This window comes from Varroa jacobsoni, unplaced genomic scaffold (genome assembly GCF_002532875.2).
Source record: "Varroa jacobsoni isolate VJ856 unplaced genomic scaffold, vjacob_1.0 scaffold_1131, whole genome shotgun sequence".
Taxonomy (NCBI): Eukaryota; Metazoa; Arthropoda; class Arachnida; order Mesostigmata; family Varroidae; genus Varroa; species Varroa jacobsoni.
In genome coordinates, this window is record NW_019214033.1 from 236,576 (window position 1) to 254,782 (window position 18,207).

General features: G+C 41.1%; 1 protein-coding gene across 8 annotated transcripts in view; it reads left to right on the top strand.

Moving 5' to 3' along the window:
* AhcyL1 (Adenosylhomocysteinase like 1) overlaps nucleotides 1-18,207 on the top strand; it is a 174,543-nt gene that overhangs the window by 147,417 nt on the left and 8,919 nt on the right. For all 8 annotated transcript variants that reach the window (XR_002684338.2, XM_022844829.2, XM_022844832.2 and 5 more), the window contains 7 exons: nucleotides 1,520-1,666; nucleotides 4,421-4,521; nucleotides 10,422-10,493; nucleotides 15,039-15,164; nucleotides 16,640-16,863; nucleotides 17,436-17,588; nucleotides 17,958-18,164. Coding sequence is in view for 7 of the 8 variants with exons in the window: in XM_022844829.2 (XP_022700564.1) it covers nucleotides 1,520-1,666; nucleotides 4,421-4,521; nucleotides 10,422-10,493; nucleotides 15,039-15,164; nucleotides 16,640-16,863; nucleotides 17,436-17,588; nucleotides 17,958-18,164 (1,030 nt within the window). In the remaining variant the exon portion in view is untranslated. The remainder of the gene's footprint in view (nucleotides 1-1,519; nucleotides 1,667-4,420; nucleotides 4,522-10,421; nucleotides 10,494-15,038; nucleotides 15,165-16,639; nucleotides 16,864-17,435; nucleotides 17,589-17,957; nucleotides 18,165-18,207) is intronic.

Consider the following 18,207-nt stretch of genomic DNA (forward strand, 5'->3'; position numbering starts at 1 on the left):
CTAGTACCGAAACAGGATTTTAAGTCAGATATGTGTGTGCTGCGAGATAGCAAATAAAGAAGAATAGAGATTCAATGTTGTGGCTAATGAAAAACATCTACGTTGAAACTTGTTTAGCAGTCATAATTAGGGTACGTGCCTAGTAAAAGAAAATGTCTATAACGCAAATTTGAAGTTGAGGATTAAACAGTTACAGAAGGAAATATTTTTGAAGAATATTTCCTAAAGACGTTTTCGAGCGTAGCACTCTCCTGTTAAGCTTTGCCTAGGGGAAGCAGTGTAATGTCACAAGGTGCAGGCTGTATCTGACTAGCGAGGATATTCGAAAGATGAAGCAGTGAATTCAGGCTCAACTATAATGGCCCCGCCTCTTGTTCTAACGAAGAAGATCGTCAAAAGACAGGTCCATTGCAATGTTCTCTAAGTTCAGGAGGCACTTACGAACAACTTTAGAAATAAAGTTGTTCTTCTAGGGTAACAGCATATGGGTTAAGTGGGTATCCGACACCTACAAAAAGCCTGTAATAGCCTGTAAAGGCAATGTCATCTTCATCTGTGGTATCAATTATATGAACTCAATTAACAATGTTTTATGACGATGCCGGTTCGGACCAAAGGTCAACTTCACGAAGCCTAGACTAGTGACGAACTCAAGCGATAAAGGCGCAAATTAGTGAACGCCGCAAGTGAAACACAGACAAACCCGACGATACCCAATTAACCCAATTAACCAAATATCTTTAGTTAATTTCATAGTTCATGCTGCTTTTTCAGACTGGGCAAGACGTTCTGATATTGCTCATAGCGCACTCTACCGGTACTCTCCTTCACTTAGGATGATATACTGAAATCGAATGCCAATGTTAGCTGCAGACGGGGTGACTTAAAAGATCCATGCATGAAATCTGCCGAGGAGCAACCTTTAGCATCTCCTTGGTAGCAACATAAAAATTTAGCTGGATGTATTATCACAGGACAAAGGAAAGGCTGTCCTATTTTCGGGAAAGCACATGAAACCTACAACGTTTTTCTAAAATTTTTTCTAAGAAAATTTTTCCAAAAAAAATATAGGCAAAGGACGCTGAAGCGGAAAGGATCCTATACGCTCCGTGCTGATTTAAGCGAATGGAAGCAACTAGCGCGACGAACTGGTGCATGCGCCGTGCTGCATCGATCAACTTAATAGGCGAAACGAACCTAACGTTTGAAATGGACCTAGATGTATATGTCTAGGTTCGAACCCAAGCATAAACAGATTTCATTTTATGTTGAAAGCCCACTATCTGATGGAATGTCCATCGGGGATATCGAATTTAAAACTCAAAACATAGAGGGTAATTAGGCAACTTGACGCTTTTTATTTACATTGTTGAGATATATATATTACGATGTAAATAAGAGGCGTAAATATTATAGTACCAGTATTTAAATTAAAAGAAAAAAAGGAACTATTACTAATGAAATGCATTTCGCTAATCATAAATTATATTTAATCAATATTATTCTTTTCTAATTGCAGCATCATATACGGACACGAGCTCCGATGATGAGGGCGTGACACCGCGAGAAAAAATCCAAAAGTCGTCGAAGGGATTTACCGATTTCTGTGTTAAAAACATCGGGCAGGCCGCTTTTGGCAGGCGAGAAATCGAAATTGCTGAGCAAGGTAAATCCTCTGCATGATTTTAAATTTCTAACAGATGTTATAAATATCTATAGAAGTTGTTTGCGTGACTAGACTGAACGACTAATCAATTGTCAGACCAATAGTTACGCAAATAAGACACGAATTTATCAGCAAATCACCGATACGGATGATATCACAATCAGAAGATGCCCCTAGAGACTCTAGTAGACGATTTTTAGCGTGACTGGACTGCATTGTGATCAAACAAGAACCATATGTACGATATCTTTGACTCTATATGCTGTAGGAAACCAAGCCCCTTACGCTTCCAGAGTTCTTCATATTCTGCAAGGCAAGGATCGAGTTGTACAAATTGCCTCGCTTACACAGCGGAGCAGACGTTGAACAAGCTAGAGGTTCGATGTGTAAAAGCTTCAGACTGTACACGATAGCATTTTGGGGTTTGAATGTTTTATTGCTAGACACGAAGTTCCTGCTCAAGCAAGTTACCAAATTAGCAAAATGTAAATTATGATAGATTTATTACCTCAAGCAATAACGATTAGTTCAGAATCGAGAAAGACTTTCGATGAAATTGATCGCTCGCTTAGGCCAGAAATGAGAAAGCAATTAAACGTAGTGCGCCTCTAATCTATCAGGCTCCTTACACATTATAATGTCGAGCACCCTTGAGGCAGCTTAGAGAACATGCCAAATAGTTCTATATCAATGCACGGGGAACTACATGGGATCTTATGAAATGATCCTTTTTAAAATAAGGCGCCGAGCCGCATACGCCTTATTTAAACGAGCTCCTTCTTTTTTAGGCCTGCGAATATTTCGTACACCCACTGTGTTCTCGTAAGCCATTTTCTCCAACCACGGTTTTTAGCAAAGATTTACAATTCCATTATAATATGAATACGATACTCCTGTTTGTAGGTTTGTACGGGAGCCAGCAGCCATCTTGAAATCTTCTCGAATAAACTTAGTTTTTGAAAGAAATAACCAGGCTTCCTTTGGCTTGACAGAAGCTTCGATATCCTTGAAGGAAAGATACATATACATATTGCCCACCCATTGAACCTTCGAAACCTCCGACCCCTCCCTGCCAAGGCTCCAAATAAAGCAGGTGCAATGGCGGTACTTTAGAGGCCCAAAGTTACACCTGAACACCTAAAAGAGTCGTCGTTTAAATCACTGTCCTAAAACGATGTAGTAGAATGTATATGGTCATAGCGAATTAAGCTTGTTCGTCAACAAAACTCGGAATGTCCTTGCCCCAACAGTTATAAAGGTAAGCTTGAACTACTTTAAACGTTTTTACCTTTAGATTGCTCTAAAACAGCCTTTTACTGTCTAAAACTAGTCTCTGTATGTTTTTTATGGTGAAGTACACTAACGCACATAGACTTCTAACGCATATGCCTACTAAAGAATGAATAAATGGTGCGCGAGCAGTGAAACGTATGTGCATATATTATATGTTGTGTATGTTTCCCTATACTATTCTCTATATTGTATACGTTTCCCAAATGACTGCTATATCGATACGTAAATTCCTATACAAAGCTAATTCCGCGTTCAGATCAGGGGCATCTAGCCACAGCATCAATGTCAAATCATATACAAACTCGCTTTTCAGCTTCTCGTTCGTTTTGAATGGGATAGTTAATCTTCCGAAAGTAATTATACCTCGTCTCTGTGTCGCTTCGTTCATAAAGTGCATTTTATGTTTACAGTGAGTAGCAGACAATGTGCCTCAAGCTGACAAAGATTGTGTGTACGCCGAGACGTACAGCTGGCTTTCATAATCATATAATAAACGATAGCGTCCTTTTCTGCACATGTGCTTTCTGTAGTCGAAGCTACAATAATCAGTTCGTAAAGTATGATATGTTTCTCAGAACAAGAGTAAGCCTGAGTGTACGTAACTTAGGACTCAGCAAAACCTAAATGAAATGCAGGTTTCAAACGCTCGGACCAGTACGCGGTGTGCTGTCACGCTAACCTTTGCTCACGTTGCAGAAAGTTATCAACATTTATCACCAAGAGATCCGCGGCTGGCGTAACTTTCATTCAGACCTTAGACAAAGCCTAGCCTATTCGATGCGGCCGTTGAATTTATATAAATATTTGTTTTTCCTGTTCTCTAATATTGCTCATTCCACGTAAGAGTAATGGCGTTTCTCAACAGGTAGCTAGACCTCAGTGCAAGAGAGAAACGAGCGTATGGGGTTTTCGGCTCTATGAGGCGGTAGCCCGACCGGCACCTCGGCCGCGACGAATTAGTCCGCTTCTTAAGCCCTTAGCGCTGCCAGTGCCTCCAGTTGGGAGTTAAGGTTTCCTCATAGGTCGCCACTCCCTCGTACACTTTTTCCTGTCATGTTCAACTTTGGAAAACTCTTGCGAGAAGTCCCTACGAGGGCCGAAACCAGAAGGCCAACGTGAGCTATCTCAGCAACAATTTGTGGCCGCCAAAATGATATCCAAGTGTTTTACAGATAGAGCACTAGTAGTACTCGAGATTTACCATCTGGGTGATGAAAGAGCTGAGACAAATCTTATGACGTGCAGGATTAAAGCTAACGTGGAATTAGCAGTACATAGCTGTTTAATAGTTTTTTGAAAGCAAGTCGAATTACGTATTTTTGAATAACGTAATATATACGTAACCTAAAGTTGTATTAGGTAATCTTTAAAGCCGTTGCCTGTGGTATGGGGCTAATTAGTTGAGCATATTATCTGATAATAATAATAATGATGCCCCATAATGCCCTTTTCACATTACAGAGATGCCCGGCATTGTGGCGCTTCGTAAAAGAGCAGAAGCAGATAAACCACTAAACGGGGCTAAAATTGTCGGCTGTACGCATATCAACGCGCAGACCGCGGTAAGTGTATAAATAACAAGTTCGAAAATTTACATACATTTCACAGAGCAACTGTTCGTAAGCGGGGTAAAACAATGGGGTAGGGGGCAGCACTAGTACCGCGCCGGAGATAAAATTCGAAGCATTTACGTACACACGTGACTCAAAAAATCTCTAAACTTTATAGAAGTATTTCCGATATGTTTTTTTCGGCATTCGTTATCAGCACTGCATTATCTTAAACATAATGAACACCAATGCCGAAATGTTTGTAGGTAAAAGGCATCATCACTGGCATACCGGTTGGTCTAGCTTTCAGAAATTATCCTTTGTCTTTAGGTTAGGTCAATAATAAAACAGTAAAAAAAGTAGCGTGACTCACGAAGTGAGGCGTTTGAAGTTTTGCTTTATTTGGTTATTATTATATGGTGAGGATATAGTTCGAAACTACGAAGGCTGCACCATTCTTTTAGATCTGAGCCAGTGATGGTATTGTGTGGCTGTGTCGAACATATAAAACTAGGTTTATTGTTCGTTTTATTACACCCCGTTGTCCACCTTACATATACTGAAATTTTCTAAAGTTTTTGAAAGCCTTCTCCTCTGCCCTCCGAAACGATTTCTTTCTAATACTGTTTCAATCGTTGCCACACGTTACGATACTGAGTTTATTATATATAAATACTTAGCTTATAGTGTACATATAGTACAGATGGTGTTAAGCAATGAGTAATTCAAAGATAGAAGTTTCTAAGAACGAAGAGAATGGCAACTGGTCTCTTTTGGTGGGTTTGCAGAAGAACTCTAGTTAAACATATAAAAAAAAAAAAAAAAGTGTATAAAACGCCGATTGGAATCTTAAACGGGCTCTAATCACTAGTACTACTCCATGTGATGACAAGCTTTCTTCACAAAAAAAAAAAAGATGATGGATAATCGAAACAAAAAAAAAAACAACAGAATAAAAAATGTCATATCGTGTTTTTCCTATGTTGTCCAGTTGATCGGATATTGTTTGTAATGATGATCGGAAACAAGAGTAACACGCAAGATATCAACCTTTTTTGCCGGGTCTAGTCCGTTGTCCTGGCAATATACACCTCTCGTACGGAGCGCAATAGATAGCAATGTGTATTTTCATGTAAATACGTACGGCTATACATTGATACACCTGAATAGAATAGTCGATTTTAAAAAGCACGTCTTATTATGCTGTGTATACTCTGCATGATGAAGCCAATATGCACGCGCCTGTCTCCATCTAGAAAGGAGTCTCCGGCTTGATCCAACAACTATCATTGTTAATACTACGTGCCTAACCGACATTCACGTCGAGTTAGACGCACAACGCTAGGTCATGCGCTAGGTAGGTGGCGAGCCCGCGTTGCATCCTATGTCCTATATATTTATATTGTCTTACATTTTTTCTTGCGTATGTCGCAGTGATTCCACTATGTATCGCAGTAACTGTTCAGTTACTATACAAAAGAAGCAATACGCGACGCGCGTTGCCGCCGGGGCCTTAAGTCTCTGGATTCCCGAATCTCACAAAACATATGGAAACCGATGTAATCTTTCACTTGCAGGTTTTTCACCAGTAATATATTTTATTGTCTCTATTATGATTCAGTTCTGCCTTAACTCCCATTGGAACCTGACAGGTTACGATCTACCTAGACATGCCCACGTCACTGACTGCCGTCCTGTTATTTGTTATTCAGTCCTATCTGTTGTGTATCTATTGCAGTTTTCCAAAACGGATTCGTAGCTACCTTTCCGTACCCATTGTCGGTGATTTTTATAGTTTTTTCCCCCCTGATTTTGCTTGCAGAGGCTTCTTTCGTATTCGTGGTATTGCGGCTGGCCTTCACTCTAAATGCGATTTCGAGAATCAACAATGTCTTTTCTTTCTACGATAGTGAATAAAATTCGCTGGCTTTCCTTCCTTTTCCCCCCCCCTCTCTCCCCCTCTCTCCCCACCACAACTTCCGTCACTTCGTCGAAGAAATGCGAATTCAGTAAAAACCCAGCATTGAAATGATGATAATGAGTAGATGAAGACTACTCAGTCAGGCCGCTTTCCCACCAGGCGTTGACTGCAACTATTCAGTGGCCATTGCGAGTACCTCCAGTTGTTTTTTTTTTTTCGGAACAGCTCGTCGATACAAACTAAGGTGAAACAGAAAGTAGTAGACGCGTTCTGAGGAGGAAGTTCGTTCTATTGTTTATTGCACATAACAGCTATTCCATTGTTTCGTTTTATCATGAAATGGTAACGTCCTAGTCCACTGAAGTCAAAGGCACCAAATAAATAAGGTGCTTGAGTTTCAAAACCAGGCGTAGACATACTTGGAATCCAGCCGCCTAAAGCCGTGCTTCACTAAGGCAATGTGTGAGCACCAGAGGCAAAATTGAAAACGCTTTTTTCACTTATCGCCACAACAACAACAACAACAAGTGAGGGGCATTTCACTTTCACCTGTTCCTTCTTTGACTAACACATTACGCCTTATATGCTACTTAGCCAATTTCTTACGTTTCTGGATGCCACCGTTGGCATTGCGTGATTACCCATAGGCAGCTCGAGGATACAGAGTGTGCATAAATTCTAAACCTGTACCAGACGGAGATCGTAATATAAATGTATCGGCGTTGTTGTAAAAACTTCTGGAAAACTTTAGCGGTAGGGTAGTGCTACAGTCATCTTGCTATCGGCCAACGCCAAAAGAAATGGCATAAAAGATACACTATTGAAAATTTGGCCCTAGGCAATTTCCAGATACGCGGTATACAGGGCCTTTTTGCGAGAAAGGGTGGGCCACGGAAGGAAGAAGAACGTAGTATAGCCGTACCACTTAAGTTACGCCTGCAGTCGTGCTTGAAGCTTGTTGGATGGGCGGGCCAGGAATCAGGCTGTTCTTAAAAATTAATATTATTCACCTTTGTTGAACCATTTTATAAGATATATAGCGTATTTTTAGGTATATAGCGTATTTAGTACGCAGTAGGTTTGACCGACGCATGTAAAGTATTTTATTAAATTTGCCGCATATATTCATATTGAAACTGTTGTTTATTGCTATGAGATTTTAGGTTGCATAGTATAAGTGAAATAATGAGTCTGACTACTTTCGTTAGTATTATTTCTATATAAAATTAGCTGGATTTGAAACGCCACATGTGTGTGTCTGTATAAGAGTGGCAACTGAAGCTAAGTTTATTCAAATGTCCTGAATTGTAAGGCTGTGCACTGTGGCCACTCGGACTAGGTTTACAACATTTCTGTGAACGTAATAAGAGCAGAAAAATTCTGTAGACATGTCAATCTATACCCAACGTCCATAAATAGGCGGTATCTACGTGGTTTTGAGTAATTTATATAAAACATTTTCCCGCATAGCCTACAGCTAAGCTTGAGTAGTATCATTGACATAGGGTTTTTCGACCGACTCAGGACAGATGCGCCTAGAGAGTGTATAGAACCTTTTTATAGAGTTTAAATTAGCTGTTTCTCTCATGGCCAAGCCTTAATTCAGATATTACGAATGCGGAAGGGATTGACTACGATATGATTTTTCAGGCGCGTATCGTCCATGTGGGTACAGTAAAATTCTCCGACGGACTCGGAACCCGGCTTCTGATTATTTTGTCGGAAATGGCATTTGTCACCCTATTGTCGAATGCTGAATATAAGAACTAAATTGTTCCTAAAGCCAAAATGAAAATGTTTAGGAATTATTCCTTTAAACATTGATACTGATTACTAGCGAACTATCTAATATATAATAGATTACCCTAACTTACTAATATCATACGATACTAAACGCCATAGCTTGCAATTAATTAGCCCTCAAACGAACTTTTACCATAAACCGTCGCAACAGACGGCCGTCTACAAAATCCTAGACCGCCGTCACGATGTGTGCTGTAATTACGCAGCAGACGATGCTAAGAGCAGGGTAAACACAGACCTAACAAAGGCATGTTTATGCCCGGAGTGCCACAGATGTAGGCCGTACACCATAGGAAAAATGATATTTCATCATGCCTGTCCCATCGCTGTTGTGCTTCTTTATCCTTGCAAGGATAAACCTATGAAAACAAAAACGCGATTCATTTACTGCCGCTTTTGCCGATGTTTATATGAGACGCTTTCGGGCAAAAGAAGGGCTCAATATTTGTAGTTGCAGCCTACTTTGTCTGCAGGTACTCATAACAAGAGAAAGTCAAAGAGATGAGTAGATTTTAATTGACCGCAGATGGGCTGAGAACGCAGAGAAGGGAAAAAAGGAAAAGGAGGGAAGAACCAATGAGACACTTTGATTGCGGGTGGGTAGTTGTCGTCCCCGCGGGGATGAATAACCGAGCATAGCCGCATGTCTTTTATGTTGCCATATATCATCTCATGTTGCCAATGGATGATAGGGCGTACTTTCGCTCTTATGTAGCTTGATGTGGTTTCGAGGATCCCTCCAGTTAAGGCAAAGGCAGATCAGTGCCACTGGAAACATGTTCCTGTGCAGCCACCGTCTCTGTGCTTAACGTCATAGATGGCAGTTAAAAGTTGAGTGCGGCACATTAAATAGGGCGCGGCTCGGGCAAAGGAGGAGGTGCATGTATCGGTAAAATCAGTTGCATAGGCAGGCCTACTTTATTCGCGCGTATAGATCGAAAAAAGCAAGAAATTTCGACCTTGCGAGCTTTTCGAGGTAGGACACTGGCGGTGCTAAATTGAGCGATTCGTGTGGAGAAGAGATGGGTTGGTACTGTTTCTAAAATACTCCACTCGAACGCGACGATCGATCGATTGATTGATCCACTCGTGTATCTGCGTGGTAACAAATACCGACCATCCCGTTGTTAGCAATGTATGTTCGCCACTGAAGGCCGAAAGCTCTAAACGCGATTATGAGACGAAAGTCGTGGTAAGGAAGGCTATGAAAGGGGTCACCACACTAGGCTAGAGTGGTACCTTTCGGAAAATAAACTTTGACAGTATTGATTTAACTTTGATAGGGTATTATGCTTTGTTAGGTCACAGTACGACCTATACGAGCATTATGGTTGTTAGGCTATTTAAGCGACGGGCATCCGATCGTAGCATAATACATGCGGTATCGTCACTCGATACAAAAAATAGTATCATCATCTGATCTATCACACACATCTATGCACATACAAGAGAGGAACGTATAACGAATGCCATCCTATAAGAGCAGGTAGGTACCCCGGGTAATCCTCAGAGACCTGTCAAGTGGAGGCTCACTCACCGCTGGTAACTATTACGAAGCCAAATAACGAACGTTTACCTAGAAGCACTATCGCTAAGTAAGCTCGCTTAAAGAAAGCCACTGAACGACCTTTTTGCCTAGAATAGATTTGAGTACAGGACGTACTTTTCAGCCAATGGGAAATCGCTTTACGAATTATGCCCAGGGAAATAATGGACTCACAGGAGCAAAAGAAAAAAAACAAAGTAACCCAGAATAATATCAGCAGCTCATTTTTACTGCTTCACATTTGATATATTTATCAATTTAAATTACTTAAGGTTCAATTTAAGTAAAAAAAAAAAAAAAAAAAAACTATTAATCCCTTCTGTTCGCAAATTCTTTAAGAGAATTTGTACTCCTGCGCGTAGTTATCGTATGCCATAGGGTGCAGTTCAAGGCCATGTATTCAGCTTCGTTTCGCATTCAATTACACTTCTATAAATATATTTTTTTTATTTGTAGGTCATTTCCATTTTGGGTACCTCTGTGTCTCACCCATTGAAATTATAAGATCCACACGCACACAAAATCATTGGTCGGTAACGTTTTACCAACTTAAGCAACGTAAGTAGTATTTTACTAGCAATATATAAATACTATATAAATTTTACTAGGTCAATAAGGAGTGTTCGCTTAATTGGTTTTCAGGTGCTAATTGAAACGCTCGTCGCACTGGGGGCCGGCGTTCGGTGGGCTCCGTGCAATATTTATTCCACGCAGGTATGGATTATGTATATAGTTTGTTATTTACCCAGCGTATGCCTGACGTATAGCCTGATCTTGATTTCCTCCCAACTTTTTATAATAAGGTTATTAGTTGAGCGCACACGCAAACATACATACATACATACATACATATATATTTTGAATCAACAAGAAGCATCTGATGTCGTAAAGAGGATCCTATCGTGTTAGAGTTTCACTTACTTTGTAACTTTTGCATAGGTAACAACTGGCACAGTAGTGGCCGACAGTAACGCGTGTGATGTCTACAGTGTATCCTTATGTCTTTGAGAAGATGCCTACAGAAAACAGAGAGATAGATAGATAGATAAATAGATAGATAGAGAGAGAGAGAGCCTAAAAAGAATAAGAAACGTCTGCTCGACTTCGGAAACGAGCCAGCCATCCCTTTGTGCCGAACTAACTCTCGAAATAGATCCCGTCGTTGGCTGCGTAGGGCAAAGCTTTGATAGGATAAATTTTTCGTGTTGTTTAGTAAAATATCCGTGCTCGGCCCTACCTTGCAAACCGCCTGCAAGCCGCTCTCATTAAATTGAAAAACCCAACGAAGAGCTGCGCGTCGGCAACTCGCCGCAGCTGAGCGAAAACAAAAAGCGCTCTAAAACCTTTATTGCAGGTATAGCGATCCCGTGATTGCTCAATGGGTAACGTATTTGACTACTAATATTAGGGACGCGTGGTGGTCTAGGTTCGAACCCATAGGGCATAGATCGACTTTGTTTCAGCTGGGAGCCAGCCAGCCAGCCACCCACCCACCCATGTGTCTGACTGATCGAGCTATACCTAACGGCGATAGCGGACGTAAAACTCGGCGGAGGTATATTTATTGTACGCTAAATACTTTTCGATGTTGGAGTTCGCTTTTAGTTGGCACAGTCGACTTTGTTATGGCTCGGCAGAGGGAACCAAGGTGGCGGACAAACAATTTTCAAGAGTCTATAAAAAGGTGACGAATCAGGTACTTTGACTATGTACTATCCTAAAACGGGTGTCTGGTAGGCAGGGTCTACGCACGTTGGCGTTCTATGCGAAACAGACACTGTGTGATTTCTAGCTAGGTTATCTATATGCTCCCTTTGAATCGTGCTGTTTGAACAATACGAAAGACCATCATCATCATATGTCCTACCATCATACTTGTTTAAAGCTACAATTGGCTTTCGTAATACCATTTCGAAATAAATGCGAGTATTTACGGAAAACGTGGGGTAGTTTGCGATTTGATTCTGAGTAGACTCGATTTGAAGTCTATCGGACCCTATGAATTAATGCACTTTGTTGAAGGCAACCCGCATGCTCTATCTTATTATTAATATGGTCTTGGCATCGATTCCGGCTTTCAGGGATATCATCTAATTACCAACGAGTTACGGTAAGGCAATGGCGCAAGACAACATAATAGTCTGGCGCTCAGAATACGTTCAAATTCACACACGTCCATTGCAGTGGTAAATCCAATTTGAATTAAACTTAATCTGGGCATCCATTAGCCAGTGAATATATAGATCGCTATTTTATCCATTACGGCATGCATATACATGCCAATGCCCTTAATGATGGGGCACACGAATGGCACGGCTTGCTATCCATGCGGATAGACGGGAGCCAATTAAAATTGAGTGAGTTGCACACAGCAAAGATTTTTTTCCCCATTTCTAATACAAATCAGCTGCAGGTGTACAGTGTAGCGGTATCGCTATACCTGGAATAACTTAGAACACTGATGGCATTGGTTCGATAAGTTACACCGATTTTGAGAGGGCAATTAAGGATAAATCTTTGGATTTTCGTTGATGATTTGAGTATCATTTCCATGTTGGTGAAGCTATCGCATTCGTCTTAACCGGCAATAAGGACAGATTATATAAAAGTCTGTTTTCCATACAATAAGCCTCGCTTTAGCTCTTTAGAACCATACGGACAGCCGCGAAAACGCGGCGCCACACAAAAAATTCATCCGAAGGTGGCCACTTGAAAAAGCTAAATAAAATAATGAGTTGATAAACTAGTTCCCAGCTCGGGGGTAGCCACAGCTGGCATCTAGGGAGCGGTGTGCCACCGTGAGTACAAGTATTGGAAATATCTTATATCCAATTGACTTGCGTAATTCAGTATACAGACTAACTGTGTAAACTCTCTTCGAATGTGCCTTTAATAGGCCATGTGTTAACCGTTTCTGAGAGAAACTCTCGCCACCGACGGGGGAATAGGACAAACACTGATTTCCTTAAGTCCACGTCAGTTACTTTGTTATCAAATCTATTTACTAAGCGTATACGGGTCGCAGGTTTCAACACCCTTATGCCTGCAGAGGCTGTCACACGTGCGACGCCTATGCCACATTAATATGCTCCGCGAAGCTAACTGCCTATAGGAATAAATTAGGCAGAGTTCTGCAAGGTTGAACTTTAGTTTGCAGATCGTGCAGTTTAATGATCATTGATTCATCTTTTCCTAATTAATCTGTCGATTAAAAAACCGCTGAAAAGATGATTGATATTGTCGGTTGTTTCGATGACCAGACGTCTCTTCGTGCACCGTTATCAACTCGAGTTTGTGATGAAAATTACTCTTATGTCGTTAAACGATCTCCTCGTATATTTGTTTAGTCAAGAACGGGCTTAAAAAAATGCGGGTACTAGGCCAGACGACAAGCTGAGTCAACTAAATTAACAACAAACCTGACATTAAAATAGCTTGAGAAGCTTTCTCAGTAATATATTTATTACTACGTATCCACGACACAGCGGTAGCATTATTTATCGCAAAATTACATTCAAATTCAGTTGGAAACATTTTACTGAGTTTTGCCAAAACCGAAAGTAAACATTTAAAGCATCAAACATTTAGATTTTATTCAGGATATTGACATTCGAAAATAGAATAGGTCACACGCTATGTAGTTCCCTACCCCTAGGTCTAGAGGGGTTGCTGAATTGAAATGCCTAATATGGTATAGGGGTGCCATTGTACGGTCTGTCATAATCGATTAGGTAGGCGGTCGATAGGGATCAGAGCCTGTCTCACAGCCATGATATTCCGTTATGATAGACGTTAATAAATAGCAAACGATAAAATTAGCGTATAGTGAGGGTAGTGAAATCCATTTTTAACTGTATTAAATGTGTTTGAAAGCAAGAAGTATCCGTGTGTATTGGTATTCATAGTTTCTCTTTTATACTGTCGAACTAGATACAGGCAATCGGTCTTTTTTTGTACAGCGAGGAACTAGTATGAGTATTATTAAATTGATGTTTTCATTTCGAACTTCTAACACAGTCAGTATAAAATATAAATTCATATACTATCAATAAATAAACTTGCGCCCCCCTTTTTGTGGCATGGTTTATTAAAACGACGAAATTATCGGAAGATCCTTGACGCCTCTATCCGTTACATGCGCCCCGGGGGGGCACAGAGAGGAAACCTGAATGCAGATTCGAGATGCAACCTAATAATGCTAATCCAATCATTTTGGGAGCGGTTGATTTCTCAGCGTCGATACGGCAGCTAGTTGTGGTCCTTGTGGGGTCTCTATGTTCAAGTTCATAGCCTAAACAAGTTACAGGAATATATCTATTACTACTAACTGATTTTGATAGAAAACGGTTCAGGTCAACGCAAGTCCACGTGGCCTGAAAATTTGTATTATACATAGGCGGAATGCAAGAATCATTTCTAATTTGATCAATATTGTGTCTGACGCGTGCGGTGCCACCGTCATCAGGTTTGCATAATTGGCTTTCACTGCTATCCCCTAAACGAGCCTATGACCCGGGTTAGCCGACCTTACAATTGTATCTACCTTTATCTGGCTTCTGCACCACATAGAAAACAGGAAGGTTCTAAAGACCAGATCGATCAATTTTAGTCAACTCTCCCTAGCAGCCTCACTTGCAATGACAGCGGGGGAAAATTTTCGCCGTACCTATGCAATGCAGTACTTCGTTGAGTAAAGGCCTGGGCTCGAACGTGGGTGGTTTGCGAGCGTTATGTCTACTCCAAAATGGCTCTACTTATGGTCTCAAGTCAGCGACTTAGATTAGACGATTGCTTAGATATAGGTGAGGTTCGCCAATGTCATTCAGTGTCAATGGCCAGATTTTATAAAACGAGAGATTCAATTTTGTCTGACATATTACGGATTGTTTACTATTCTTCTCCAGTGTTGCTAGTCGTATTGAAGGTGCTCGTTCTAAGCGGTCCAGTAGTATCATCTCCAGAAAGTTGTTTTTCTACTGTGCTAACATTTCGTAAGTCTTGAAAAATAACCCCGTAGAACCTAATAATTCATAGTAGGATTTATAAGCTCACCCCATACGAGGATACAAGCCCTATATTGAGCTGTTGTTTTTTGGGTCTTCTATATATACATATATATATATATATATAGTACAGGAAAAATTATACAAAGCATCTCTCGTATCACTCGCGAGAAGTAACACTAGATTATACCCGCAGGAGAATGCGTTTATAAATATGTAATAACAATATGTTTTGTTTTCCTGTGGTGTTTTCCAGAACGAGGTTGCGGCCGCCCTGGCGGAGGCTGGTATCCCCGTGTTTGCGTGGAAGGGCGAAACCGAGGAAGACTTTTGGTGGTGTATTGATCGCTGTGTACAAGCCGACGGGTGGCAACCAAATATGGTACACGCTTTTTTTGCTTACGTCCTCACATCCGCTCGCTTATGGTCCTAGCATGGCTATATATAGCCTTCATGTATAAAGTATCAGTATAACGTATCCGGATAGGATATCGTCGTCGGTCACTAATTCTTGCATATATATATATATATATATATATATATATATATATATATATATGTGTGTAGATACACTAAGAGTTCCGAGTCCTATGAACGATTTTATGTCCGATCCTATTGCTTTAGTCAAGCATCGTTGCATCACGTGGCTGGCGACCGCTTCGACCATCACAAAATCAACTGTGTGTGTGTGTGTGCTTACAATAGCCAGTTTTGAAGTTAACTTTTTCTCATCACGAAGTATCCCTATGTTTTAACAGGTACACGGATCGCCGAGAATGCTAATACGTGACAAGAGGGTTTGTGTGAATAAGGGAAAAGGTTGAATGAGCAAACTCAGACATCTTGCCCGCCTTTGCGTTTGGCTCGTGGCGATATCAAAAACATTGAACTTTCAGTGTCGGTTAACGGCTCGTATCTATTCCTATCCATCCAGTCTTGCTATCTCCTTCTCGCTCCATTTTGTAGAGCAAATAAGCTTGATATCGCTTGCTGCCTGTTATCATTTTTTTTTTATCTAGCCGGGATAATATGCGAAAATGGTCCTAAAAGTGCTGGCCGCTGGGAGTTGCCAGAAATGAAACTGGGTCCGAGGCTGAAGCCTGCTGCTGCTGCTGTTATCGTTTGTAGAAACATACAGTTGCCTGCATTTATCTGCGTGAGATATTTTTTTCTGTATATTCCTTTTGTGGAGGACCACTGTCAAGGAAGGTCCTGACCCGTTCCTACACTCCGCCACCCCTCTGGTGATATTAGTAAATTAGGGATATGTGATTCGCAGTGCTGGTTCGTAAATCGCGCATCGGTTCCTAGATGAATTTGCTGCCGGGCAAAAAAAGGAACGTTGTTAGTGAGCTTTGTGAATGTAACTTGTTGAACAGAACTTTCTCAGAGGGTACGGGGTGCGGTGGAAAACGGCCGATAAGGGCGAGAACGTAACTTAGGTCCGTTGATCGTGTCGAGAGACAGAGAGGTCAAATGCTAAAAAATTAACTTCTCTTACAACTGCTACAGCTAATGGCATCTGAACCAGCCGTGCGATGCCTGTTCTACAGCGTTCTGATACAATGCATCTAGAAGAAGAAAAAGATTTATCAGCGTGTATTTTCCAGTACAAATGCATAATGCTCAATTCATCAACTGATCAGCCATCTGAGACCACTCCGTTTTATCGCTTGTTTTCTACATATATCTACAAAGGTTTTTCCATAGAGATTCCATTTGTAGGGATCTCATCTAAAACGTCTATCATGATTATTACTGATGCGCTTCCTACGACGCCACAACGTGGAATGATCATTTGATTTATATAACGCTGATGTAATTTTATTTGATGCAACAAATTAAACTGCCGAGCAGATCCTGGACGATGGTGGAGATGCCACACATTTAATGCTAAAGAAATATCCAGCAACGTTCAAGCTGATCAAGGGCATCGTTGAGGAGAGTGTTACCGGGGTACACCGTCTGTATCAACTGGCCAAGGCGGGCAAACTTACTGTGCCAGCCATGAACGTAAATGATTCCGTTACCAAGACCAAATTCGACAATCTTTATTCATGTCGCGAATCCATCCTTGATGCGTAAGTGGCACACCCGGTTCATAACGATGATAGTGGTCAAAGTTATTACACTTTCAATCGTATATATATATATTAGGTGGGTCAAAGGCCTGCGAACAGTTTAAAAAGCCTATGCCATAGTTAAATTTGCTCGCTATTGCAAAATTTTACATATCTTTAGCTACTTTAATAGACATAGAATAAGGACGCTCTAATTCTGTAGAAATTTCCCTCAAACAGCTGCAAGGTTTTTAGGCCCAGCTAATGTTTCCTAATGGCTCTTACATTTTTCTTTTGTTTGTACAAAGCACACGGAACCTAATTAAAATAGGTATATAGGTACGTTTAACAGGAAATGATCGTCTTTTTCCAGTTGATGACGCAGTGCAATTCAACCTCCATACGAGACAAGTACGCCTCTAATCAAAGAGCTAATAACAGCTTGTTTACAGAATAACTTCGCAAGATATCACTAACCAGTTATACTAACGTTTGCTGCTTTTTTCTTATATGATTTTCGGTTTCCTTCTATCACGGGTACTACGGGACCATGTTGATCTCGTCGATGTGATACCTTGTTCGTGCGCGGACAGATTGAAGCGTTCGACAGACGTGATGTTTGGCGGGAAACAGGCGCTGGTCTGCGGTTATGGTGAAGTCGGAAAGGGTTGCTGTTCTGCCCTGAAGGGCATGGGAGCTGTCGTATATGTCACCGAGATCGATCCCATCTGTGCACTACAGGCCTGGTTAGCTAATCGTTCGTTTCTTTCTTGTCTGCTACTGCTGCTGCTTGCATTGGCTTCCCGACAATCACCGATGTGATCGGGGTGTTTCTGAACCGGAACGGTAGATGAGTGCACGTGCTCTTACATCGGGCCATTAACTCGTTGGTAGCATCGGCGAATAGTGATGTTTTTACTTGTGTTCATTTCAAGCCAAGAGAATGCATTCAATTCAAATGGCTTCCGTCATCAGTTTTCCTGATGTCACCTATAGAAAGTATCGGTGACACTTGTATCATTCAATACATACTATATTCTTATTTCGTCCTTTGTTTTATCGAAATAATATGCTCTCGCTTATCATCTGCTAACGTGCTCTTTCCCCTTATCCAGCATGGATGGCTTTCGTGTTGTGAAAATTAGCGAAGTGATCCGGAACGTCGACATGCTTGTCACCGCCACAGGCAACAAAAACGTGGTCACTCGTGAGCACATCGATAAGCTAAAGAACGGTTGTATCGTCTGCAATATGGGTCACTCCAACACCGAGATCGACGTGCAGAGCCTGCGTACTCCGGAGCTTACCTGGGAAAAAGTCCGGTGGGTGATCTTACATCACCGTTTTTTTTCTACCTAGGAAAAG